General features: G+C 39.5%; 1 protein-coding gene across 1 annotated transcript; it reads left to right on the forward strand.

Moving 5' to 3' along the window:
* On the forward strand, nt 1,830–20,983 carry LOC8061093 (DNA-directed RNA polymerase I subunit 1). The gene is made up of 21 exons (XM_021447390.1): nt 1,830–2,089; nt 3,380–3,549; nt 4,289–4,448; nt 4,542–4,838; nt 5,657–5,884; nt 5,971–6,150; nt 6,224–6,383; nt 8,823–9,010; nt 10,966–11,229; nt 12,281–12,369; nt 12,467–12,614; nt 13,060–13,272; nt 13,375–13,929; nt 15,131–15,272; nt 15,368–15,576; nt 15,680–15,882; nt 17,349–17,547; nt 17,664–17,932; nt 18,177–18,317; nt 18,476–19,286; nt 20,076–20,983. The coding sequence occupies exons 1-21, from the start codon at nt 2,066–2,068 to the stop codon at nt 20,622–20,624; spliced, it is 5,199 nt and encodes a 1,732-aa protein (XP_021303065.1). The 5' UTR covers nt 1,830–2,065; the 3' UTR covers nt 20,625–20,983.

A 21,747-nucleotide genomic window follows, 5' to 3' on the forward strand; every position in this document is an offset into this window, starting at 1 on the left:
GAAAAATCATAAAATGAAAAGGTTCAATTTTGATGGACTCTACATGAGTAGATCTACACAGTGAACATATACTATGGTATGCTTATCATAAAGTTTTTGTTGTAACTTTAGATCTATGTTTTTTAAATTAATTGGAATAATTCATAGTTGTAGCTTCTATAGTCTAATTATAATAGCATAGAAAAACCTAAGTAAATCTATAACTAAGCTATACATGATCCAATGAGTATGAAATTTTTACTATAATTCTAGCATACAATAATTAGTCCACTATAAAAATTTCACCACAATTGGACCATAGCAGTTACAACTATGAATTTTTTAAATTAATTAAAAAAGGTATAGATCTAAAATTACAACAAATAGTTTATAGTAGAACATACCATATTATATGTTTACTATATAGTTCTCCTTTTGTGGAGTCCAGCAAAATTGGATATTTTATTTTATGATTTTTCTATGATTTACTAAGATTTTTTAAAGATTCAACAAAAATAAATAAAAAGACAACGACCATTGTTATTGTAGCAAAACCACCGTTCAAAAACGTTTGGGGGTTATTTGACCGGTTTTAGAAAGTTCAGAGGTAGAAAAAATCGGTTTTATAATTTAGGGTGAAGTAGTCTATCCTCTACAGTTGAAGAGGTTATGTAGAATTTTTTCTAGTTATAAGATATTTTTTAAGAATTATTTGGATTCTCCTCTCTAAACTTTAGAGCTAAAGCTTCAAACTAGAGGTCTAAAGCTAGCTCTAAACTTTATTCTACATCACATTAGAGCTCTAAAACTTAAAAATGCCCATAAAAATGCCTTAAAAAGTGATCTAAAGTGCTCTAGAACTTTAAAATCTAGAGGAAGGATCCAAACAAACCCTAGATGCTAGTTTTTCTTATGTATTTGGATGTTGAAGGATTATAAGCTTGTGTTCATCGGAGGATTCCTCTAGGTGATGTTTTTCTAGTGGATACTAGACCTCGTTGTTAGCGGTGAGTAGATTTTGCGGTCTTCAAAGCTATGTGTGTAGCGAAGGTGTCTGCATATGTCTCTTTCCTTTGCCATCTTTGCAATGCGATCTTCAAATTGAAGGCGAACAATTTAGTCTTTGATGTATTCTTATTTTTTAAGGTCATTTTGTGTCTTTTTTGTTTATCCTTTGTACGGACTTTGTTCTCATTGAGATGTGTCAAAGTAAATCACTCTTTTAAGGCCTTGTCTAGATCCATTTTTTTTGAATTTGGATACTGTAGCATTTTTGTTTATATTTGACAATTATTGTTCAATTATGGAGTAACTAGACTCAAAAGATCCGTTTCGCAAATTAAGGTAAACTATATAATTAGTTATTTTTTATTTATATTTAATGTTTCATACATGTTTCATAAGATTCGATGTGACGAGAGATCTTAAAAAGTTTTTGAATTTTAGGTGGAACTAAATAGAGTTAAGTGTCTTTATAAAAAAGATATACATTATATCTAGATATGTAGTAAAACATCGTCTTGTAATTGGAATGGAGGGAGTAGCATAATATTTTCATGCAATCATCAAGTTTTAGTGGATTTGTAAAAAACTCACTTGGACATTTTTTCCGTAAAAAGGAATTAACAAAGAAATAAAAATTTTGTGCTCCTCGAGTCGTTACTCGTTAGCCACCTCGTCCCAACAAGGGCCAAGGCCCAACAGCAGCAGCCCAGCGACTCACGGGAGCCACGACCACCAACCACCAGGCCTTTTGCTCAAAAAAAAAAAACCAACCACCAGGCCTGACTCCTGAGGCCTCTCCCTATCTCCCGACCGGTGATCGCTCGTGCAAGCCAGAACCCTAAATAAACCCTCGGCCCAGTACCTTCCCCACCCGGCCGCCGCCTCTCTCGGCGCTCTCCGCCGCAGGAACAACACAGCCCCCTCACCTCCCGCGTTCGGACTCCCGGGTCGCAGGCAGCCGCCTGAATCGTCTTCGTGCTTGCTCTGGGCTTGTCGCGCTGCCATCTCGGCCATTCGCTCCGGCCTCCGTCTCTACGAGGTTTATCCGGCGAGGAGAGAGGCCGCACGCGCGGAGTCTATAATGGCTGACGGGCAGCCTATTCAGGTTGGTGTCTCGTTCTCCCAGCTGTGAAACTTGTGTTTTTGATAACCTCATGACTGTTCTCCTAGTATGCTGTTGTCAATTGCTCTGTTTCAGCCGAGGAAGTTTCCTTTAATGATCGACTAGCTCCATAATTTAGTAAGCAGTAGTAGTTAGAAACCTTTGCCGAATGAACGGGCTCGGCAATACAAACACCTATTAACTGCGAGGTTGTTAATTCATACTAACGTGACAATTGACGAATGAACTTAACGTGATGCATTGTACGAAGTTTTACACCACACCAGGTGCTGAATCTTGCTTTATCAATAAGTTACCAAAATTTATACTAGAAATTGAGACTGGGTTGGGGATTTGGGTTTAAGGTTTGCGGTTTACCTGTTCTGGTGGCTGTAGAGGGAGATTTGGGAAGACATTCAGGCAGCGAGTGGTAGGTAGGGAGATTTGAGGCACGGCCTGCCAAAGTTATAGAGGCTTGCTGGTGGGTGTGAAGGTGGCAGGTCGACGGTGTGGAGGTTTGGGCCACCAGACTCGAAGAATATCTCTGGGCATTCAGGGAGGAGAGAGGAAGCTTGCATGGAGGAGGAAGGTGCTGGTGCCTGGCGGGAGGTGGTGGAGCGACAGTAGGCAGGGAGCGTGTGCATGTGGGCAGTAGTATCGTGTCGCATGGTGAGGATTTAAGAAGAGGAAAAGAAGGTACATGATCTGTACCATTAGATTTGGACCGGGCAATTAAAAAAAGTGACTGATAAACAAACCAAATTTCAGTCAACCGTTATGTCGATAGAACCATATGTTCTTCACTAGATATGACGTGCAGAATTGTAGTGACCTTGTGTTACCCTGTGCTACATTTGCATTACAGTTTGCTTAAACAGTAGCAACTACAGTGAGCAGCAAAAGATCTATTCTTAAACAGTAGCAACTACAGTGAGCAGCAAAAGATCTATTCTTAGGACTTAATTTTTTGACCTGTCACTTTGCAATGAATTTCATATTTGAAGCATGGTCTTAGCCGCTATTGAAGGTTTTGTGCAGTTTTGTCTTTTAAGTTTCAGTTTCCTGTTCGCAGAATGCCATTGCTCTTACTTTTGTGCTTTACTTCCTTCAAGAAAATGCATTTTCATTGTTTGTATCACTATAATTGAAACTCTTTGTAAAGTTATCTGCAAACTACTAGTTTCAGTTTCTGTAGACTTTGGATGCCACGCTATGGTCTTTTGTACTCTTGCGGCTTATACTTCCCTATTAATGGTTCAGTGGCTGATGTTACATTATTTACTTCTTGAGCAGGCAGCATCAGAGGAAGTGGATTCACTCCACTTCAGCTTCTATAGTGATGATGAAATTAAGAGGATCAGCATTAAAAAGATCACCAAGTTGGAGCGCCTTGATGCCAAAAACCTTCCTGTGCCAGGTGGATTACTGGACCCTGCAATGGGACCTATCAATGATACTGATACGTGAGTTCCTTGTCCCACTTCTGAAATCCTGCTTCTGGACTTGACATCTTAGTTATGGTCCGGAGTCCTTGAGATCAATTTACAAGGAAGTGACATTGTATTTTCTTATGTTTTAAGACCAATTTCTATATTTCAGCCCCCAATGAAAACCATATGGCTTTGCCTCAGTACATATAAAATGTATCAGTATCATAGAAGCTGAGTACCTTCTGTATCGTATCTTAAGTTGCTGTCTTGTAAGATTATGACATGGTCGGATTTGGTTAAGCCAAACACTCCTGATGTGCTCTCCACTTCTCGTTGGTGAAGCAAACTGGCACCATAAAATTGATGCTATACAGTGGCTTGATAATACACAACATTTTGTAGGTGTACAGACTACAGAGTAGTTTCATTAATTCTTATTTAGACTATGTGACTTGTTGATTTATTCGTAGTTGATGACTGGTTGAACAAATTCATGAAATGGAGTGAGCATATATTTATGTTTTTGCATCCAGCACTGGGGAGAACATATCTATGGAATACGTTTGTGGTGTATCATGTATCTGTTTTATGGATCTTGGCAAACAATAGAAGTGACATTATTACATGTTTTGATAATTGAGTTCAGGTTCTTACAGTTTATTTGATTCAAGTGAACCTTGTGGATGTGCTCCCCTTGGATATTTGCATATGGTATGGGTGTAAAAAAATACATTTCTCTAGTTTCTGACTATGTCGAAATTTTAATGGCCAGCTGCAAGAGTTGTGGTCAGAATTCTGTTCGTTGCCCTGGTCACTTTGGTCATATTGAGTTGGCAAAACCATTATTCAATCCTTTGCTGTTTATGAGTCTGAGAAACCTTCTCCATGTCACATGCTTCTATTGTCACAAGTTCCGCTTGAACAAAGAACAGGTGAGTCCATTTTCATCTTGCTACTTAGGTTTTCATCTTGGGCTAAGGTTATGCATGCCAATGCACAATCTTATTGTGATTTCACTTTATTAGGTTGACAGATATGTGAATGAACTTGAACTTTTAGTAAAGGGTGATATTGTTGGTGCTAAAAATTTGGAAGACTCAGTTAAAGAAGCATATCTTTCTGAGGAAGATGAAAACATTACCGAGACCACTTCAGGTGATAAATCATCTTCTGTGAAAGACAATAAAACCTGGACATCGGTTCAATTGAAAGAGGTTTTGTCTATTTTTTCCAAGATAATGAAAAAGAGACAGACGAAGTGTGCAAAATGCGATATGAAGAGCCCAACAATCTCAAGTCCTATATTTGGTTGGCTGGTCAAGGTATACTTGATTTTAGCAGTTTTTGGTTAGTGCTTAGTGGTTACTTTAAAATTTTGTGAACATATTCCAAAATGGACTTATTTAATTTTGTTTGATATTTGCTTAAATCACATGTTTCTGATTAAATTGCGGCAGATACACATCAGTTACCTGACACTTATGAAATTTAGACTACTGTTTCAATCTTCTTAAAACTGAACCATTCAAAATTTCTTTAGCAATTAAACAACTTATCTCTATATTATCACTAAGAAACAAAATCTTTTTGTGTATCGTCATTGGGACAGGATCACAGCTTCTGAGAATACAAAACCGGAAGTGTTGGTTTTATATTGTTTTAAAACCTGGATAATTAAAACTTCAGACTATTTGAACATTAGTATACATTGAAGTATGTAGACACGTATGAATATAAAGTTATTGAATTTCCTATAACAAATATTAGTGTAAGCCCTTTTCATAAACATTAAGATTCCACCCTATAATTCCATGTGTTGTCATACACCACTAATGCTGCACTGGCATGTGGACCAAGCCCTGTCAAGCACACAATTAGTGTGATATTATGCGCTTTGTAGTTATTCAGTGGCATATCATGGGTTCTCATGATGCCATAACTGTTGCAAGTACTCACATGAAATCCTATAAAACTTCTAGACAATGTACATGGAGAAAGGACTTCATTATCTATGTCTATTTTGTGTTGGGTATGTTTAATTTTAATCTTCATCTCATATTGTCAATTCAAATTCCTAATGGGAAAGCATTTGCTGCATCTTAATTCTTCATTGCATGTGATTGCATCTTCTGATTTGTAGGACACAAGTGCTTCTGCTGTAAGAGCAAATGCAATTGCTGATTTTAAACTCAAGGGAGATGGTGATGCTCACAACTCAGGGGACACGGGGGTTTCTGGTCTTGACGAAGAGACAACTTCACCTGGAATGGTCTCCAAAGGATCAATCAATGAAGTTAGACGCCTTTCTGATGATGCAGTTAAAGAGATGGTAGCATCATCAGGAAAGAAGCATCTATTGCCTACAGAGGTATGTTTTGTGTCTTCTTGAGTTTAAAAGGGAAATGCAAGCTTTGGAAGCAGATCGCTAATAATTTTATTACTCATTTTCTTCAGGTTGAATCTATTCTCAAGGACTTGTGGAACAATGAAGCCAGGTTCTGCATGTTACTCTGTGACTTCCAGAAGAATACGTTAAGTGAACCAGAAAAGAGAAGGGGTTATGAAATGTTTTTCTTGAATAGTCTCCTTGTGGCACCAAATAGATTCCGCCCATCAACTAACTCTAGTCTTGGAGTAAGTATCTTAGTCATCTAACCGACTGAATTTTGTTCTAAAGCTGACCTCTTTAGTTATTTTGCTGTTGTAGATGATGGAACATCCTCAAAGTGTTCTGCTAAGTAAAGTGCAAGAAGCCAATCTTGCGCTACAGCATCACAATGCATCTTCTAACCATATGGATGTTATTCGAAGATGGATGGATCTACAACGGAGTGTAAATGTGTTATATGATAGTAGCAAAGGCCTTGGTAAGGATATATTCTTTTCATAAGGATTTGGACTGGCGCCTTTCACTTCCTGATCCAATCATGTGTTACCGCCTTACTGGGACATGAGTGCAGTTGTTGTGTCTGACTTGGGTGTGGGCGTCTGATTCGGCAACTATAAAATAGGATCTTTGGATTTGTCTATTATATATTTATTTATACTATTTTTAACTAGAAAAGGAAATACATTCATATTGTGTCACATCTGTAACTAGGCCCTGTTTATATCCTGCTAAAATTGGCACATGCTAGCAACATGTACCTTGCTAATTTTTGCTAGTAGCTAGTACACCTGTTAGTAAGTGGCATGTTTGGTTCCAGGCTTGCTAATTTTCAGTTGCTAGCTATTAGCAACATCGATCCAAACAGAGCATGATCTATATATGTCAAATCCAAAAGCAAATGCATCACATGCTTAAAAAGGAGAGGGATAAAGAAAGAGAGTGCTATTAAGCTGCCTTTTGCACCTGTGTGTATGGTATATCAGGGCTCTTACCCCATTCTTCTTTAATATAGTGATACACAGCTCTCCTGCATGTTTGAGGAAAAAATTGCACCACTTGGCCCCACAAAAATAACTTACCAGTTGCCCTGTAGGCCTGTACGCAGGCATGCAGCTAGCAGCTGCTGCCGCCTTTCATTCCCCTCGCTGTGCCTCTTGCTCCCGTTGCAGATCTGCTGCCACCATAAGATGGCCATTTCCTTGCATATGGGACTCACAAAATTGGTTGCCCTGCCCTTCTCATCCCTCCGGTGCTCTTCGATTGCCTAGGGATCAGATGTTGCTAACCCAATGGACTGTGAAGGACAAGGCTGCAGACCTGCTATCCTCATTGTCTTCAACCTTGGCAGACTGGCAGCACCGTCGGCCCTTCTCTATATTCCAATCCTCTTTATTCGGTGGTCTTCGCTGTCTTCCAAAGGAACTTGTTTGATTTTGAAGGCATGGCTGATTTTTTTAAAGGTCCCAGAATACAGGGTGGTACCTCCTCACGTCTATGCATGCACTTATTTCATGCATAGCTGCAACTCCTTGGCTGCCATACAGGGTGACTCTTACTCTTCCAAGTAGTACTGCACCAGCACTTGTATTCACCTCTTGGAGGTGGTTCGGGCTGATCGCAGGCGCCCTGACACATGCCGCTGCAGATGCAGGTGGAGCTCGGTTGTGCAAGCCCTCCATGTCATCACCGTCTGCTTGCGGCAGCATGTGCAGAGGTTAGCTATGCAGAAGTGCTCTGTGATCACGCTGTCTACATCAGCTGCAGACAGGTGGAGCTAGGCTGTTTGCGAGCTTTTCTGCGATGGTGGCCAACTGGCCATGGCAGTGTGGTTGAATTGGTGATCATTGGTGAATATGCATGGCATGTGGAGAAAGCTGATCAGCAAGCGTGTGGGGGCCAGGCGGTAGGCGGAGAGCACATATAGAATTTGTTATTTGCGTGTGTGAAAAAAAGCAGGAGTGTGGGCTTAGCTGCACGTCGAGCTTTGTGCTGGGCAGATGTTGGGCGAGCAAGAATCAATCGCTTCATTGGTGTCTGCGTTGAGAGCAGTTGTGCCCTGTACTCTGATATGGAGTAATTTACAAGTTGGGCCAAAGGATGCTAGACCAGCTGGTTAAGCAGTTCCGGCGGCACCCCTCAGGTCCTGAGTTCAAACTCTCATGGGAGTGAATTTCAAGCCGAGGGTAAAAAAATCTCGTTGCTCGCCCCAGGCCAAAGCACAGGTAAAGAGATCAGCCCTTCTCATGGGTAACATCTTGTGTATGGATGGGGCGGGGGTTCGCGGATTTTCTCGGTCAGTGTGAGAAGACCTTCTTCTTAAGCACAATACCCGTTGGGAGGTCATGATATATAACTACTTCCTGGGAGTAGGAAATAATTTCCCTAAATACATATACACACACATGTTTATTTATTTATTTACAAGTTGGGTTTGGGGGGGGGGGGGGTTGAGACAACCATGCAACTTCTGGGACTAGTGGCGCAATTCTCTCTTTTCTTTTCGATTGTGGTTGGTAGTGGATGGTTCTTGGTATTATTTGCCAATGGACCATCTTAGTCCTGAACTTCAAGATAATTTGATGCTTATTTGTGCAGTATTGATTTAAAATGTCAATTTGAGAGCTGTTTGAAAATAAGTTTGCGTTCATTTAAGATGCAGTAGTTCTTGCTTCTTGGGAAGGGTTAGGTTATGTATAATATTGTCTCTACTCATTTGTCTCTCTGTGCTGTTAGTTTGTTTGTGAGCCATTTTGAAAATAAATTTCTGTTCATTTAATATGCAGTTGTTATTGGGAATGGTTAGGTCTAGTATAATATCACCTCTAGTATTTGTCTTTGTGTGCTGGTTAAAATATTAGTTTGCGAGCTGCTCTGAACTTAAAGGTTGATGGCTAAATGTTTATGTTGACAATAACAGTAAAAAGCGAGAAGAATGCTCATGGTATACGACAACTATTGGAAAAGAAAGAAGGAATTCTTCGACAGAAGATGATGGGAAAGAGGGTTAATTATGCATGCCGATCTGTCATATCTCCAGATCCGTACTTGGCTGTTAATGAAATTGGCATTCCTCCTGTTTTTGCGACACGGTTGACATATCCTGAGGTATGTGCTTTATGCATTGTCCATCATGCTGTATGATTATTTTTGGAACAGCTTCGTTTATGTTTGTGTTCTGACTTGCCTTGGCCCCTCCTATCCCTTTTTAACCATGTCATGCCTTGGCCCCTTCATACCATCTTGATCTAATCTATTAATATCTGAGATATCAATTATATACACAAGGAAATAAACCCAACTAACAAGAAACACAAATATTTTTATCTTGTCCAAATTTTTTTCTGGATTCTCATGCAAGAAACCAGGTTGGCACAAGAACCAAGAAAGGGAGAAGTGGGGATACAGAGAGGATAGGATAGAGAAGAAACGGGATTGGATGAAGTCATTTTTGAAGAAATCATCCATGGGGAATATAGTTTCTATATTTGTAGTGTCTACATGACATGACAAGTATGGAAACTACCAATAGTCCCACATAATCAGCCAGTCTGGACCGTATTTTAAGCACCTAATGAACACCGGTACCTGATAGACTGGACATGCTACCTGGCAGTCTGGGGTCTGGATACCACTAATCTTGAACATCTGATTGTTCAGAGTGTACCATCCAGGTGGCAGGTTAGCTGTCAGGCTTAAGCTGGAGAAGGGTATAGCCAATGGCAAAGTGCATGATCTTTCTCTTTGGATGCAAAGTCTGTAAGGTTTCTAGCCCCTCAAGTGAAATGCATGCTAGTTTGTGGCTGAGACACTAAAACAAATTGGGAAGTATTAGCAAATCATTCTCTAGTGCAAAACACAAAACTTTCCGGACAGCGATCCCAACTTTTGAACAGGTATAATGTTGTGAAAGCATCCTTAGCCTTCATTTTACCTTTGTCTTGAGTAATTTTCAAGTACCCGAATTTCTTGTTAGTTTTCTAACAATGCTTTCAGTTTCTGGGACTGTTCATCATATTCCCAATATGGTACCATTATCAAACAACCTACTAGAGGCCATGCTTCTTTACTTTAGTAGTATATATGACCTGATCATGATGTGCAGTGCAGCATAGTGCCAAGCGGTACTGTCCTACTGTATTCCCAGCAGTGTGCTGATGGTCATCTGGGTTGTGGGGCTGGGGGGCAAAACATTAAAGGGTAGGGTAAGAAATACATATGAGTTGTTTGTAATAAGATTGTAGTTGAATGATATGGAGGGTCGAGATATGGGATTGTCTGTATCCTGTCGCATTCCCACAATACAAATAGCCCGAGATAAGGGACAAACCTGATTTAGATTTTTGTACCTGTTGGGAAAAGGAAAGACTACTAAAAGTCTAAAACTAGGCATCCTATTACAACCAGACCACAAAAGTAAAAAAATACAGAAGACTTCACATGACTATAAATTCCATTTCCATTTGGCTTGTGTAAATCATTTGGATCAACACGGCTTCTTCAGGCATGCTCCGGTGGATATTTGATCTGACCATCTTCAATTCTTGGCACTCCATTCATGGGTGGATATTTGACCTGACCATCTTCAATTCTTGGCACTCCATTCATGGGGATGCTTGAAGTTAACACCGAGATACTCTTAGTAGTCTATCATAATGTGCATGACTTCGATCATCAATACCTGCATCTCCACTCCACTGAACATAGCATGTCTATTGTTGTGCTTAGACTAACTGTTCCTTTATGCCAGTGATGCAACTGTAACGACTTCATCAACAGGTGTACTTGTACTGATATACATGGTGAACTTGATCTTTCATTGTAGTTTTGATAGCTTGTGTTGTGATTTAGTAGTCCTAGACTTTTCTTCAAGATGTTACAGCTAAGAAAAACAAATGCTGAAACAGCTTTATATCAGAATAATTTCCTCTCTCCGTTCAAATATTCTTCTCCTAATGAATGATTCATTTTTCACTGCTCTTTCCAAGCACCTTCTATCTTTGAACTGTTGACTTGTAGGATTTTCCATAATTTTTGACATTCTTTATCTTTTTTCTCCGCAGAAAGTAACACCCTGGAATACCAAAAAACTCCAAGAAGCTATAAGGAATGGTGCTGATATCCATCCAGGTGCAACACATTACAGGGACAAAAATAACACGTATAAGTTACAGGCAGTCCCTGCCAAACGCCATTCCGTTGCTAAGATGCTACCTGCATCCAGAGGATCGATTTGTCAGCCAGGGAGAGATCCTAATTGTGAATTTGAAAGCAAGGTTGTATATCGGCATCTTCAAGATGGTGACATTGTACTTGTCAATAGGCAGGTGTGTTTATACTCTCACAGTTCCATATTCTTGATTAGTAATATATGATTTTCCCCCTCCAGTCCCATTGAGACACCATTTTAGCAAAGTGGTTTTGGTTTGTTATCGATTGCCATTTTGTTTTTATACACAGCTCAGGCATCCAAATACCCGTACTACTCATTCTTAGTATTGTTAAGGATAAGGATGGGTGGTTGTGGGGGGCAAAATAATTTGCTAAAAAGTAGTTCATAATGCTTTGTTGTGATTCCGCAATATGCATGAGATGACATTAAATATTTAGGTCAGATGAAATGCAATTTGAATGTTTAACATATCTGAGCTCAGGCAAGTTCCTGCCTGTTGCTCCCTTGCTGCCCACAGGTAAGCAATTAGCTTACCAGCACACTCACTCACTAGGCTAGAGGTAGAAGAAGAGGTTGAGCTCAGACACGCACTCGCACAGCACAAGCACCAGCGCTGGCCAAGGCTTCTGCCTCTGTTTGTGGCAAACTGAACTGCCCTTTTCATTGCATTGCTTGTGGTATATATACAACTCTTGTACGATTCTGCCCCTAACCATACTGCTTACGATTCTGTACGGCAAGAATATGGCTGAGTACAGCCCCAACTACTCCTAATACTAGCAGTACAATACTTACCTAAACACACTACCCAAGACATGGTTGATGTATTAGCTACCAACTAATGTACTAGAGGTGGCCTATTGCCATACTGCTACAGCAACTAGTACAACAGAGAATGACCTATTGCCAAATCTGCTGTGCAACAATTAAAGAGAGGGAGATAAGCAGCTGATTATGTCTTACACTGCCTGCTTCCCTAAAAGTTTCAAAGCACACTTTGGAAACAATTCAGGGCTTGATTTTGCGACAACTCATCATTCTGCCCCTAACCATACTGCTTATGATTCTGTACGGCACAGTGGCTGTTGTTGACGATAGGGCTATCACTCTTTTTGTCAATCAACCATGAATCCATCATATAGCTTTTCCTGTTTATGGATCATGAATTTCACTAATGTCTCATTTTTCTTGGTTGTGATTCAAAGCCTACTCTTCACAAGCCCAGCATGATGGCTCATTTTGTTCGTGTGTTACCTGGAGAAAGGACGTTACGAATGCACTATGCCAATTGCAGGTACTTGGATATCATCTTTTATTCCATGCTGTGCTACCAAATGCAGGTACTTTGCCTACATCACACGAGCAAACAATTGACTGCTATCTCTTTTTAGCACCTACAATGCTGATTTTGATGGAGATGAGATGAATGTGCACTTTCCACAAGATGAAATATCCCGTGCTGAGGCCATGAATATTGTTGATGCAAACAAGCAATACATTGGTCCTAGGAGTGGGGATGCTGTCAGAGGTCTCATACAGGTATAGAATGCACAGACAATTGTTACACCTTGATTATTTTGTGCACTGATGTATGGAAGACATGTCATACTATACCCATATGCACTGGTATAGTGTGCATGGTTTAATGTCAAATTCATCTATCCTCATTAGTAAAATAATTCTTCCTGTTAGACCTTGCAATCATATTTTTTCCTGGTATATTGTGCGTGGTTTAGTGTCAAATTCATCTATCTTCATTAGTAAAATAATTCTTCCTGTTAGACCTTGCAATCATATTTTTTCCTGTAGTGCCTTGTTTCTAGCTAGTTTTTAGCTTGTTTTTCTCTGCTCATTTTGTAAACTTGGTTGTTTCTAACCCCTCTTAATGATACACTCACAAAGCACATTCTTTAAAAACTATATTTTCTCTTGACGTTGTAACTGTTATTGTTTTATGTTAAACTTGTTTTATTTTCATTTATAGGACCACATTATTGGTGCTGTACTACTGACAAAACGAGACACGTTTCTAACTCGTGAAGAGTATAGTCAGCTTGTCTTTGGGTCTTGTATGCCATCCTCAAATCGTGGCTCTCGTCACCCTGGTAAAAAGGTGTCTGCTATTGAGGATTATGGTACACTCGAACTTGTCCGTCCTGCTATTTGGAAGCCAAAACCCTTATGGACAGGAAAACAGGTTAGACATTTCTGAGTTCTGACAAATAATTCTGTCCTGTTGATGTTGAGTCATTCTTGGAAAATGGCTTAAGAACCGTCTATGTAACTTTTTTGTTTACAGGTTATAACAACCATCTTGAATCATTTAACAAAAGGTCGTCCTCCATTTACTGTGGAGCAGAAGGGAAAAATACCAAAAGAATATCTAAAAGAAGGAGATCCTTTTGCTCAAGAAGAAAAAGATTCTCCTGCTCAACAACAAGAAGAAGATCCTTCCGCTCAAAAAGAAAAAGAAGATTCTTTGGCTCGAAAAGAAGATCCTTCTGCTCAAAAAGAAAAACAAGAAGATCCTTCTGCTCAAAAAGAAACACAAGAAGATCCTTCTGCTAAAAAAGAAACACAAGAAGATCCTTCCGCTCAAAAAGAAAAAGATTCTTCAGTTAAAAAAGAAAAAGAAAAGCAAAACAGAATATGGAAACAAAAACAGAAGCAAAAGCAAGATGATTGTTCTGAACTGGTCTTATATATTCATGATAATGAGCTCATAAAGGGCATAGTAGATAAGGCCCAGTTTGGGAAGTATGGGATAGTTCATACAGTTCATGAACTCTATGGTGCAGATATAGCTGGGATACTGCTCTCGACATTCAGCCGCTTATTTACACTTTTCTTGCAGGTAAACTTACAAATAACACTACCTTTTTTTTAATCGTGGGTGATTCACCAGTAACATCTGTAGTTTTTATTGTGAGTGCAGCCTAATTGTCCAACCAAACTAAAGCATAGTGTGGAAACTCGTTAGCAGTAAACTATTACCTGCTTATTGAATGTCTTTGTGAAATATGGCACATTTATCATTACTTTTGTGCCTAGTGTGTTTGGCCATAGGACATTTGATGTGATCATTTATCACTATTTTGCTTTTGTAAATAGCAAGACTAGCCTGTAGCACACTACCAACATATCCAAATTGCCATGTCAATGTTGCATTTAATGTGTTTTGTGCAAAACATGTATATCTAGTATCACATCATGAACTTCGAGATGGGCCATGAGGGCCATGAAGAAAGGGGAAGAAAAGAAGGTTGGATGAGTGGTTCAGAGTAGTTTTCACTGGACAAACACACTATCAGGCCGGCTGAGTTTGTGTTATTCTACACTCGTTGAACCTTTAGAGCAGTCATATGGCAGCTCATAAAAGATGAGCTTTTGCAATACAGTATCTGTGCACTCTGGTACATATGACAATTTACTTATCTGACACTAACCTCAATTTACTTAATTTTTTGTTGACCAATTAGTGTGTACTAGTGTTTTGAGTAACACAGTGCCCTGATTTTGCTTAGCCTTACATCTCTTTTTTTTTTTGACATATCATGTAACACCGGCTCCTGCACATGTGTAGTAAGGCATAGGCTGTGTATGTCTGCTCCCATCCTGGCCTGTTCTAAAATATTGTTTGATCTACTGGTACCTACTAGGAGTCATTCTGTAAGATATTTAAGATGTAGCTAGAAAGGTATTTTAATCACAGTATCATCAGATGCAATTAGAAAGTCCTTTAGATTCTACTTTTACCAGATCTATTGAATTTTGATGCCATATCTCTTTTGGATCTTGTAGGAGAATACCACTTGAGGATGACCTTGCATTTTTTTTAATTATTTTTTTAGTTCGATTGCATTTCTGCTGTTAGCTCCATATTAGTTAGCTGGCTAATTGTATAATATCCTATTTGTGTCATCCTTTTCCTAAGCGGTTTTGTGTTGGACATTTTTGAGCCTTTGACAGATGATTCTTTTAGTCTTTCTAGTACAAATTTATTATTTGTTTGTGATTCCATAATTGATGAGGTAAAACGATTTAATTTCTTTCAGTTGCATGGGTTTACTTGTGGGATAGATGACCTGCTACTATTGCAAAAGGCGGATAAACTGAGAAGTGACATTCTTAGTGGAAGTGAAAAGTGTAGCGAAGAAGTCCACCTGAAATTTACTGGAGCTGGAGAGGATCTTAAAGGTTTGTGGAAACTGGAATGTTATAGCAGAAAATAAAATAGTTGATATTTTTTGGCCTTTCCTTAGCTTCATGTTGATTGTTTATTTGTTATTAAGGTGATCCGGTAAAATTGCATATGGAGGTGGAGAAGGCTGTAAGAAGTAAAGGTGAATCGGACACGGGTAGCTTGGACAATCTTATGAAAAGTGCTCTAAGTGGAATAACAACCGAAGTCAATAAAAACTTATTTCCTGATGGTCTACAAAAGCCCTTTCCTGGAAATTGTCTCTCTCTTATGACTACAACTGGAGCCAAAGGTGGCCCAGTAAGTTTTTTTTTCCCTTCAGTCAGAACTTAAAATAGTTTATTATTAATTTACCTGAAAGCAAACCAAGGCTAATATGGTACCGTTTTATATGTCTTGGTAGGTTAACATGAATCAAATATCATCATTGCTAGGCCAGCAAGAGTTAGAAGGAAAGCGTGTTCCACGGATGGTTTCTGGGAAGACTTTACCATGCTTTCCGCCATGGGATATTTCTTCAAGAGCTGGTGGTTTCATCAGTGATCGATTTTTAACTGGTCTGCGCCCTCAAGAGTATTACTTTCACTGTATGGCAGGCAGAGAGGGGTAATTTGCTTCTCAACACTTCTTTCTGACACATAATAAACATACATTTGCATCTGCACTATCCTCACATTAGGTTAATTTGATTAAAATAGACTTAACAGGTTAATTACAGTATAAGATCTAGCATCTCGAGGTTGTATAGGGCACCATAGGTCACATACACTGCATGGATATGTGAAGTTGGGATACACGACAGATGCATATCCGTGAAGTATCGGTGAAAAATAAATGCAAAATAAATCCGATACTTGGTCTGATATGTATCCACACGATTTGATGAATTACGATGCGTATCCGCCATGGATGCCTGGCTGCACGAGCGCCGCCGCCTGACGCGCCTCTGCCCACTCGCATGCGTGAGTGCTGACGATGCAGCAAGCATGAGGCACAGCACCTCCCGCCCGGATGCATAGCAGCATGACTGCCGCCGCCTGAAATAGGGCTTCCTGCCAGTATGCTCGAGTGCCGATGGCGCAGCCTGCCTGATGCCTCCCTCCTGGTCGCCAGCCTGCCTCGGTGGTGCGACGACCTCCTGAACTTCCTGGTGTCGATTCAGCAGTGACTGCCGGTGTTCTCCCCTTCTTAATTTCTTCTCCTCCTGATCTAGTCACTTGTTGTTTCATTTCTTCCTCAATGGCAACCTCTGTTCAGTTCTTGTTGCCGGATGATTTCTGTCTTCCTCTATGGAATGGGGTTAACTGGGGAAGCAAAGGATACAAACTGCGGTGGAGAGCTGTGCTGATCTTTTAGTGGTGTTGGTGGGGTTACCGGGTGAGTGGTGGATACAGAGAGCTGCGTCAGTACTTCTGTTGTACGAAGCCATTAGTCTAGATAGAAGCAGTTAAATAATTGTAGATGTGGCTCCACAGTGCGTCCATGCATCTTGAATTCCTGATCAGCTTCTACTAATTTTAACATGTATTGTTATTTTTTAAAAAAACATAAAACATAACCCCCCCCCCGTCCCAAAATACATGATGTTTTTGACTTTTGGACATCTTGTTTGACTGATTGTCTCATACAATTTTTTTTTGGGAAATATTATTTATTTTGTTATGAATTATTTTATCATTAGAAATACTTTAACAATGACTTATTTAATTTATTATTTGCACAAAAAATTGAATAAGCAATTGATCAAATATGATCTAAAAGTAAAAAACGTCATCTATTTTGGGACGGAGGGAGTATCAGCGTATCGGAGTTTTTAGAAAAGTGACGTATCCGTGCTGCATAGTAGGTCACTTTTTGAAAACAGGCATGTCAAGTTTTGAATTACATGGGTATCCAATATTTATGCATCTTCACAGCCTAAACTGTATGGATATGAATTGGTTGGCTGCATCTTTCTAAAGGAAAAATTGATATTTTGATACTTATTAGAACAATATATGTGAAATTCTGAATGTTTCTGCCACATATATTCTTTATATTTACAATATTAATTTTTTGTGAGTTCTTTGCAGGTTGGTTGACACAGCAGTCAAAACATCCCGTAGTGGATACCTTCAGCGTTGTCTTATGAAATGTTTGGAATCATTGAAAGTCTCCTATGATCACACAGTTCGGGATGTCGATGGATCAATTGTACAGTTCCAGTATGGAGAAGATGGAGTTGATGTGCTGAAAACTAGCTTTCTCAAGGAGTTCAAAGAACTTGCTAATGTAAGGAATTCATTACTCAACTATAGTTTAAAAAACCACCTTGAATTTGAAGTATGTCTCCCTATTGCTTGTTTGGTAGGCTTCCTAATGGTGTGCTTATCTGATCCAAATTGCAGAACAGAAAAGCTGTCCTTGCCAAGCTCGGTGGCCACAGTACGAAGCCCACATATAATCAATACATTACAAAACTGCCTACAAAGTTGAATAGTGACGCGGAAGAGTTTCTTGAGCATTCAAAGGAATTTCAACACTGTCGATACAACATTGAGGCAGAGGAATTAAAGGAGTTACTGGAAGTCAAGTACCTCTCTAGTCTTGTAGATCCTGGTGAGGCTGTTGGTGTGGTTGCTGCTCAGTCAATAGGAGAACCTTCTACGCAGATGACGTAAGAGGCTCTCTTAATTTATATATAGTTGTTGAGTTCCCACATTCATTTCTCCATTTTATGCTAGACCTTCTGTGGTTGAACTTATATATATCTTATAAAAAGAGACAGTAGTATTTAATTATTTATGTGCTAACTAAGCTTTTTGTCCTCTCCTTTTGCTTGTGCTGTACTATTGTTTATCTATGTTATATTTTAGAACTTAGATATAACAACTCAAATATTGTTTTACTATGCATTGCAGGCTCAACACTTTTCATCTTGCTGGAAGGGGTGACCTGAATGTAACTCTTGGTATACCTCGGTTGAAAGAAATACTGATGACTGCATCAGCTAATATTAAGACGCCTGTTATGAAGTGTCCTTTGCTTGAACATACTTCTATGTGAGTTTTAATTGTGATTACTTTTAGGATAATGAAGAACCTGAGTTTTGTTTCTGCTGTAATTTCATTACTCTATCAAAGCTCATGCGTTCATAACTTCCACGTGCATCAAATCTGTGAGATATGTGCATTCATTTGTTCTTTCGGTGAATGTGTAGGGATGATGCTAAAATGGTGGCTGCAAAGCTTATGAGGGTTCGTGTGGCTGATATAGTGGAGAAAATTGAAGTGTGCACAGTTCCTTTTTACAACTGTAATGGGCATGTTTCAACCCTGTACAAGTTACAGATGAAACTCTATCCAGAAGACCAGCTTGAGTCAGGCCTTACTGTAAATGAGTGTCAGGCAACCTTGAGAACAGTTTTTGTTGACGCAATGGAACATGCAATTGAAAAGCATCTAGATCTGCTACACAAAATAAATGAAATCCGTGCTGTTAAGGTAAAAGATACAGATGGCTCATTATCAGATGGTGGTGAAGAATCTGAAAGTAGACATGCTGATGGAGGAGACACTGTTACAAGTGATGATGATGATGATCAAAATGATAATGATGATGACTTGGGAACTGATGCAGAAAAGATGAAACGGCAAGAGAAAGATGAGATGGAGTATGATGATGATACTGAAAACGAGGAGGGAATGGGTAGCGAATCTGAGGAGAGCGATGATGATCCAGCTGGCGATGATTCACAAGAGGCTGACAAAGAACACAAAATCAAGTCTGAGACGACTTCAGTGGATGACCTGTCATATTCCGCAAAAAAGGGGAAAAAATCAAAAGATAATCATGGAACAGCTAAACTAGAAGAGAAAAATCAAAATAAGGGACGGTTAGGTGACCAAAAACAAGATCAAATAACGAAGCGCAGGAAAAAGTTAACACGTACTATCCATGTTGAATCCAATGACTTGGATTTTGAGATTCACTATGCCTTTCTTGATGAACCTCATATTTTACTAGCTCAGGTAACAAGTGAACTTGAACTTTAATTTTCTTTCTAGGACTAGTTACTTTAAAACTCAAATATTTCCTTCATCGGGTTGACTACATTTAACTTGATAGCGTCCATTTCACTATTGAAAGCTAAATAAAATACTTGCACACCATGTTTTGTTCTCACCTGTAAAAGAACCCTAACCTATTGTATAGTACGTTCGCAAGGGTCAGCATACTGCACTTGTATTCAAACAAGATCTTATTCAGTAGTACAGCTTCTGGGACACTTGATTAGCTGGAGTATGAGCTTTGCTGATTTTTTCTTGTCCGACACCGCGTTGGCCATCTATATAATGCCCCTTGTTCACATGATATGTTCCTCTTTCCTATCCTTAATTTGTGTCGCTCTGTCATGCTCATGTCACTGTCAGACTATATTAAGTTTGTGCTACTTAATTTCAGTAGCACTATAGTATCACCTTTAAGAAGCTGGTACTTTGTTAAGTATTAGTCATACACTATTGCTAATACTAGTAACCTCTGTTAGTTAATCTGTACAGAATTATGTGGAGCGTGTTTTACAGTTTATTTCTAGGTATTTATTATTGTGCGTGACTACTGGCTGTAACTACCACCGTGTAACCTTTTAGCACTTATCATTCTTGTAGATGGCCATTTTGTTTGGTACTTTTTAAAATATGGATTGGGCCAATTTTCAGAACAGTCTGCTTTACGTACTATTGTATAATTATTAATGCTCCAGTTGGAAAATTCTTAATGGATTCTTCTTTTTTTACAAAAAAAAAATCTTTGTTCAGATTGCCAAGAAGATAGCTAGGACTATTTTTGTGAAGGCCTGCAATAACATTGATGATTGTAAGATCGTCAAGCCAAGGGACGACCATGCCCGTATACAGACGGCCGGAGTGAATTTTGAAGTGGTCTGGAACCTCAACGAATACATCAGCGTGCATGACATCACATCAAATGACATCCATGCAATACTGAAGACATATGGGGTGGAGGCCGCACGGAATACCATCATCAACGAAGTGAGCGGCGTTTTTAAACCCTACGGCATCGATGTTGACATGAGGCACCTGAGCATGATCGCGGACTTCATGACCTTGGATGGCGGATACCGGCCTATGAACAGGATAGGGATCGGCCAGTTCAGCACCTCGCCGTTTGGCAAGATGACGTTCGAGACAGCAACCAAGTTCATTGTGGAGGCAGCAACACATGGGGAGGCAGACTTTCTGGAGTGCCCTTCAGCGAGTGTCTGCCTTGGGAAGCCCCCGAAGGTTGGGACCGGGATCTTTGGGCTACTGCAGAATCTTGAATTGGAGCAGCCCATGGAAACCTAAATCTGCATTTGGTGCACGTCTTTCCAAGCTGCCTTCTATAGGTTCACAAGTTTTGGTCCTATTCCTATCTGCCTTTGCACGGCAGTGAAATGTGCTTTAGTTTGCTTATATGGTTTGGTACGCTGCTGGAAAAACTAGCAGAACATGTCAAATACCAGTTAGTGATCTAGATTAATTTACAGCATGACAGCTAGTTGTACACATGCTTTAGAATGCTATATTGTTGAGAACGAACTGGTTCGTCTTTGTTGCTAGGGTCTCAGAAAACAACTCTGCATGACGTCAAGGAACCCAGGCACCAGCATTATGTTTTTTGACGGTCATACATCATATATGGGCGCAATATTCTATTGGCACAATCTCAGGTCGTCTGCTCACCTATATTACTCAATCTGCCTGTGGAATACTGAAGCATTCGTAAGACTTCTTAATTGGAGCATGCGTTCAGTTCATTGCAGGCACCGTACTTCCCGGCTAGATGCTTACTTCAGAATATACTACCATTCACATCCAAATCGCACATGCGTTCATGTAGTATACTACTGTGGTAGATAATCTGATGTATCGTTGGGAGTAATGTCCAAGGAGAACCATTCTTTACGAAAATGATAATGTATGTGCTGGGCTATTCGGACTGCTCGAAATGGCAGTATCTTTAGAGGTTTGCAGCATGGAGTGGCTTCCTGTAAAGCCACCTACAGGCGCTCTAGTTAAGCTTAGACTTAATAATAGCTTAAAAACACTTTTAGATCAATGGCTAGAGCACTATGTGCAATTCTTCTGATTTTCTTCTTTACTTTCTTTGTTTCTTGAGATACATGCTCAGAACTGTAAATCTAGTTTTTAAATTTTAATAAAAAGTTCAGTAGGGGGTAACCCCTCCCGTTAAGCTCAAAAAAAAAAAAGTCCAAGGAGAAGGCAACATGGGGAAGTGAAAACCTGCTCTCTCCTGCTACTGTCCATTTAGGCAGCAAAGAGAAGAAAGAAGAAAGCAAAGAAGGTGCAACACATTAAATTGAGAGATATTTACTTGTATGGTACTGAAAAAAATATCTGTTTCTTATATGGTCTATTCTTTTTTTAAACTTACCTGTGAGGTTCTGAAAAAAAAAATTATCTTATC

This window comes from Sorghum bicolor, chromosome 9, assembly GCF_000003195.3.
Source record: "Sorghum bicolor cultivar BTx623 chromosome 9, Sorghum_bicolor_NCBIv3, whole genome shotgun sequence".
NCBI lineage: Eukaryota > Viridiplantae > Streptophyta > Magnoliopsida > Poales > Poaceae > Sorghum > Sorghum bicolor.

What these genes read in the sequence shown, in the direction of transcription:
- LOC8061093 (XM_021447390.1), top strand. Translation starts at nt 2,066, where the DNA reads ATGGCTGACGGGCAGCCTATTCAG. An exon ending in TGTATGGCAGGCAGAGAGGG is followed by an intron (nt 15,883 to 17,348) that starts GTAATTTGCTTC and finishes AGTTCTTTGCAG; the next exon opens with GTTGGTTGACACAGCAGTCA. An exon ending in CTCATATTTTACTAGCTCAG is followed by an intron (nt 19,287 to 20,075) that starts GTAACAAGTGAA and finishes ATCTTTGTTCAG; the next exon opens with ATTGCCAAGAAGATAGCTAG.